The sequence below is a fragment of the Austrofundulus limnaeus genome, unplaced genomic scaffold, assembly GCF_001266775.1.
Source record: "Austrofundulus limnaeus strain Quisiro unplaced genomic scaffold, Austrofundulus_limnaeus-1.0 Scaffold0, whole genome shotgun sequence".
In the NCBI taxonomy this organism is placed as follows: Eukaryota; Metazoa; Chordata; class Actinopteri; order Cyprinodontiformes; family Rivulidae; genus Austrofundulus; species Austrofundulus limnaeus.
In genome coordinates this window covers 9,629,240-9,634,617 of record NW_013952402.1, presented here as the reverse complement: position 1 = coordinate 9,634,617, position 5,378 = coordinate 9,629,240, and the positions used below count along the sequence as shown (strand labels likewise).

The following is a 5,378-nucleotide window of genomic DNA, read 5'->3' as shown; positions in this document are numbered from 1 at the left end:
GTATTATGCAGGATTGACTTTGAGCTTTATATCATGTTATAATGTCATTCCCTCCACAAAAACATGACTCATTCCTGCATGTGTGAGAAATCCTTCTATCTCCTGTGTTGGCCATGTGGAGCTGCCTAAACGCTTCCTAGTATAAAGCACCACTTATTTGTACATAGCACCTACCAGGAGCTCAGTCCCTAGGCGAGCTCCCATCCCACAGAACACCCCTCCCCCGAAACCTTGTTTTGAAGATGTGCTGAAGTGGGAGTTGGAAACGGTAGGCTTTTATATGCAAAGTCCAATTTATTTTTGATATACAGTATACAGTGTTTTCATAACAACTGAAGTTAACATAGTTGCTTGATTGTGATATAGCATTGAACTGTGTGCCTGGAAAAACCATAAAACCCTCACCACAAACCTACTGCTCTTTCAAGACTTAGTGTGAAGCTAAATACATTAAACATGTTCCCTTAAAAAAGTATGATTTCTCGAGGGCAACTTCTGGAGCAACCAGCAGTTTTTGTATCTTCTTTGATCCATAGAGCATTTTCTTGGTCAATCTTATGAGTATATCCTCTGCCACAAAATGCGGCAAAGGGTGGTCCTATCGTGTCAGTCCTAGGCACTGTCACAGCATTTGCGTGCTTATTTAAAAAAAGAGCTTGATTGTGTTTTGTTGTTGCTAGCCAGTATTCAAATCCATTAAGTGCAATAGGTAAGAACAACTGTAATTTCAGTACACCAAACTCTGAACACTTGCTACTATGCCAAGTCCTTGAGGGCTGTTATCCTGAATACTTTACCTGATTACCAGCTGTGTTGGAACAGGGAAACAAGTAAAGCATGCAGAATAGCTGCCTTAGAGGACCAGGATTTCCCACTCCTGCTCTACTTCACCTGTGCTTGCACATCTGGCAGGAGGTCACCACCGCTGCTCTGTTAATCACAAGTAATGGAAAGAGGTGCCCTTAGTAAGGGCTTCTTTCTAATGGTGACAATACTGATTGTTTGCAGCCCACATTCCATTGTATTTTTTCATTTTCTATATTTAACTCCCAGTATTTCTCACATTCTCCGCCAGTTGATTCTTTCAGCACAGTGCTTATTCCTGCAAGTTGGGCCAAATCATGCCCGCCACATCCATGGGTTACATTCGTGCAGATCAGCGGTAATCGTGTTCAAGCAGATGATGGAATCTAATTTATCTTCTAAACATATGGTCTAAGATTTTTTAAGATTTTTACATTTTTTTGGTTGCATTTTTATCTCATTTCCAACAGAAAATGTTTTTTGTGTAGTTTTCTTTTAGTTACAAAGGCTCAAAATGATAAATTGGGCCCCAAATGAGCATTCATACACTACAATTATAGAGCAAATGAATATCCATGTTTTATTAAGTGAATAAAAAATGCACACACATAATTTATGTAACAACCTTTGTCTCCATCTTGCTTTCCTTTGCATTTATATTACTGAGTTATTATCACTGTGTTGAAAACTGTATTTACCTCGTGATTTGTGTTCTCTGTCATTTCAGGTTTTCTCCCGTTAAGGAGTTGGCTCCAGTTGGCACTCCAGTGGGAACTATTCTAGCTGCCGCCATCAATCAGACCATCTTTTACTCCATTGTTTCAGGAAATGAACTAGGTATGAGCTACACGTCATGCACCATGCAGAAAACAAACTTAAGTGAATATTTACTATTTACTACTATTGTACAAGAAAATGTATTTTTTTTTCTGACACATTTTGCCAAAACCTCACTCTGATTTTATGATAGGAACTATAGGATAGTAAATATATAATGTACAGTTGTTTTAACCTAAAGAGATGAGTTTGTGTCAAATCTTCTATTTCAGTTGTAAAAATGGTTTCTGTAACGTTAAAGATTTAAAATTTAAAGAACCTTAAAAAAGAAATTGTTTTTAATATTGACTGTCTTTGTTCATAGTCATAAGGGCAGTTTTACTTTTCTTTAACTATTTTTCTCTTGTTTCTGTAGAAGTAGAAAAGATTGTTTGCACTAAAGCCTGTATATTGCTTTGTTTGCACAAGTAGGCAAAGTGTGGAGAAAATTGCATCCAGACAATAAGAGAATTGTAGACTTGTGTGAGGTAACCTTTTCAGCCACAAGCAGAAAATATGTGGATAAATTAGAGAAATGACAGAAAGCAAAAGGCAGCTGTCAGAAGACTTGCATTGTTCTGCACTTGAACAACTCTTAAACTTCAAAAGCTAAAGAATGTTTGAACAAATAGCTGAATATTAAGCAACGTTCCAAAACCTCAGTTTTTTTGTACTTTTATTTTTTGATATAATTCTACTTTTTTCTTGATTTTAGGACACTTCAAGGTGAACAACCGTACTGGGGTCATCTCCACCGCCAAACTCCTGGACTATGAGAACATCACAAGCTACATCCTCAGGGTCCAAGCAGACTCTATGTTGGTTGTCATGTCCAACCTACGTGTTCCTTCCAAAAGTAAGAAATATCAGCTATATATTGCATCAAAAAGTTTTTTTCTTCCTTTTTTCCCCTTTGGCTACTGCAAACTAGACCTAACAGGGGGTTATGAGATGGAAAGAGGGAGGGGTTGACTCTGAAGTTGTTTGGTTTGAGTTCAATGCAGCTTTCTGCATAAACTGGAAAAGCCTTGACCCCCCCTGGGTATCACTAAATTCAAAGATTAAAGGAGGAGGAGGAAAGTACGAAGATCCAACTCGTCTGAAAAGTGGGTTGAGGTGCTTTTGTACTGCAGTGAAGTGTGTATCTGGGAGTGGTTCAGGCATGGTCTTTCTCTCAAAATCTCATTATTTCACTATTTTGTGGGTTTGTGTGTCAGAATCATGTAGTAATTTTTTTTTTGCGTATTTGATTTTCCTTTTTTGTTATTATGTTTAAAAAGAGTTATCTAGTTTATAATTTTAGTTTTATGTTTAATGTGTTTTTATATTTATGTGTTAATAAGGTGTCAACGATAGCCATGTGATGTGAGTATCAGTCACCTGGAGGCAGTGCTTAAAAGCCTGAATTTTGCCTGAAACTCTCAGACTGAAGAAGTCTCTTGGAGGAGAGACGAAACGTTTCATTAGAGAAGAACCCGTCCAGAAGACCTACACATTTGTTTCTTTTTGTTTTATGTTTAGTTCATTCAAATCAAACTATTTTACATTAGTAATTTGTTAATATGAATAACCCTTCATGCTTAATTCTACATTTGAAAAAGACAAATTAAAACGTACAAAAATTTTAAAGATGTACATTTGTTGGTATTAATGGTTTACTCAAGATCTGCTCTACAACTGTCCAGTGATTTATACTAGGTTTACATATAACACTGCATAAAAGCAGAGAAGCAAAACAAGTTTTTAGTAGATTAAACTTATTTAGAAACTACTATCAAAATTGGATGTTCCTTTTTGAGTTTTGGATCAATTACACAGCCTCCTCGAGCTATTTTCAGTTTGTTTGCACACCTAACACCAGATCAAGTGAGATAAAAAGCAAGACAGTATTTAGCTGAAAAAATAAGATCAGTATGATCTGTAGCTTGATAAAATATTTTCTCTGTCTCTTTCGAATTTTGTAGGGAAATACATAAAAAACTGCCCAATTGTAAAATTTCATTTCACACACGTCCACTTACAAAAAGAAATGAAGCCAGAAAATTTGAGCTCTTATGTTCATGCTGTTTGAATCATTATCATTTTTGCTTTATTCACCCTCCTATCAAAGGATGCTTCTCAGAACTAGCTCAAACCCAGCTAAATATGATACAAGTAAAGTACAAACAGAGGATGTCACACTGGAAATTCACTATCAAATAAATTCTCCTAATGGGTCATAAAACATTTTGAAGAGGGGCCATTTATTGTGAGTCCATTTTTCTTACCTGCTTTTCCATGCTGGGTCACAGAGAACTGGTGCCTTTCCCCAGTGTTCATAGGGTGAGAAACAGGGTACAACCTAGAACAGGTTGCAAGTCGATCACAGGGCCACACACCTAGTGACATTTTAGAGTAGTCTATTACCCAAACATGCATGTTTTTGTTCAGTGGGAGCAAACAGCATGCACAGGGAGAACATGAAACTCCACTCAGAAAGGCTGCAGCTGAATTTGTACCTGAAAAAGCTCTAACCTCTGCTTTTTAACCTCTGCCATTATCACAAGTCTATAATTTACTTGTTTGTTTGGTTCCAATGTTGTTTTGAAATGGCACAGACTATCACAAAAAGGAATTTGATTGATTGACTGATTGACTGATTGATTGATTGATTGATTGATTGATTGATTGATTGATTGATTGATTGATTGATTGATTGATTGATTGATTGATTGATTGATTGATTTACGCCTTTATTGTCATTGTACGGCACACAATGAAATTACATTTGATAATTTGCAATATACATATTTACTTGTAAAGTTGTGCAGAAATGTGTTTATGCTAATTTGTTTTGATTTAGGTATGTCTTCTCTGAGGTACGGGTGAATGCATTAATCATGAAAATTTTTCAATTAACTGGGTTCCTATGTGCTCCAGTGCTATGGATGTCAAAAAAATCAGTGCTATTTGATTTGTGTAGTGAGTTTTTAATGTCTCCTTTGAAGTGTTCAGTGCTTTTACATTGCAGTTTTGTACAAAATGAAGGATACATTATGTTATTAGGGATGGCCTAAGTTATAATAACACCTGCTCTTACATTGGATCTTCTCAAATCCATTTGTAGATCTGTTTATTACATAAATTCCTTTTAATGCCTGTCCTTTTTTATGCAGAGTGGCTATCAAATCATCTGTTTTGGAGACTTTTGTAAATGATTCTCTACTTCCACTTTCACAAATAGAAACTCTACTCAATATTCAGTTTGTCTGCAGCAACACACAGACTTTAGATTGTACTATCTCTGGTGTCCATTCTTCAGCTGGAATATCATTAGACCCAGTAATGGCCAGTTTACTGACATGCAAGGCTCCTATAATGATGAATGAAGTGCTAGCTACAAATAAGGTAGATTGAATAATCAATGACACACTCCTCCTGCCTCTCTTTACTTCTTACTGTGTGTCTCTCACATACTAATGACAGTAATTACAAGTAAACAGTAGTCAGGCACATACACCATAAAAGTAGAGGACTCTATGTCTCACACTGGGGAAAGCTTGCACTCAAGCCAGGAGTGAAGATATTAACATTTTCTCTATTCTGATAATTAATTTAGGTTTAATGGTGGAGAACTTTTTTTTTCAGTAATAGTTTTGATTTTCTTAAATTGGCAGAGCTTTGGTCATGCTACCCTGTATACACCCTCAACTTTGGTATACATGCAGCACACACACACACACACACACACACACACACACACACACACACACACACAC

The 5,378-nt window shown here is 36.4% G+C and overlaps 1 protein-coding gene across 10 annotated transcripts in view; it reads left to right on the top strand.

The window, feature by feature from the left end:
- LOC106513529 (protocadherin-15) overlaps positions 1-5,378 on the top strand; it is a 207,090-nt gene that overhangs the window by 158,564 nt on the left and 43,148 nt on the right. For all 10 annotated transcript variants that reach the window (XM_014002479.1, XM_014002461.1, XM_014002432.1 and 7 more), the window contains 2 exons: positions 1,532-1,641; positions 2,336-2,476. In XM_014002479.1, coding sequence (XP_013857933.1) covers positions 1,532-1,641; positions 2,336-2,476 — 251 coding nt within the window. The remainder of the gene's footprint in view (positions 1-1,531; positions 1,642-2,335; positions 2,477-5,378) is intronic.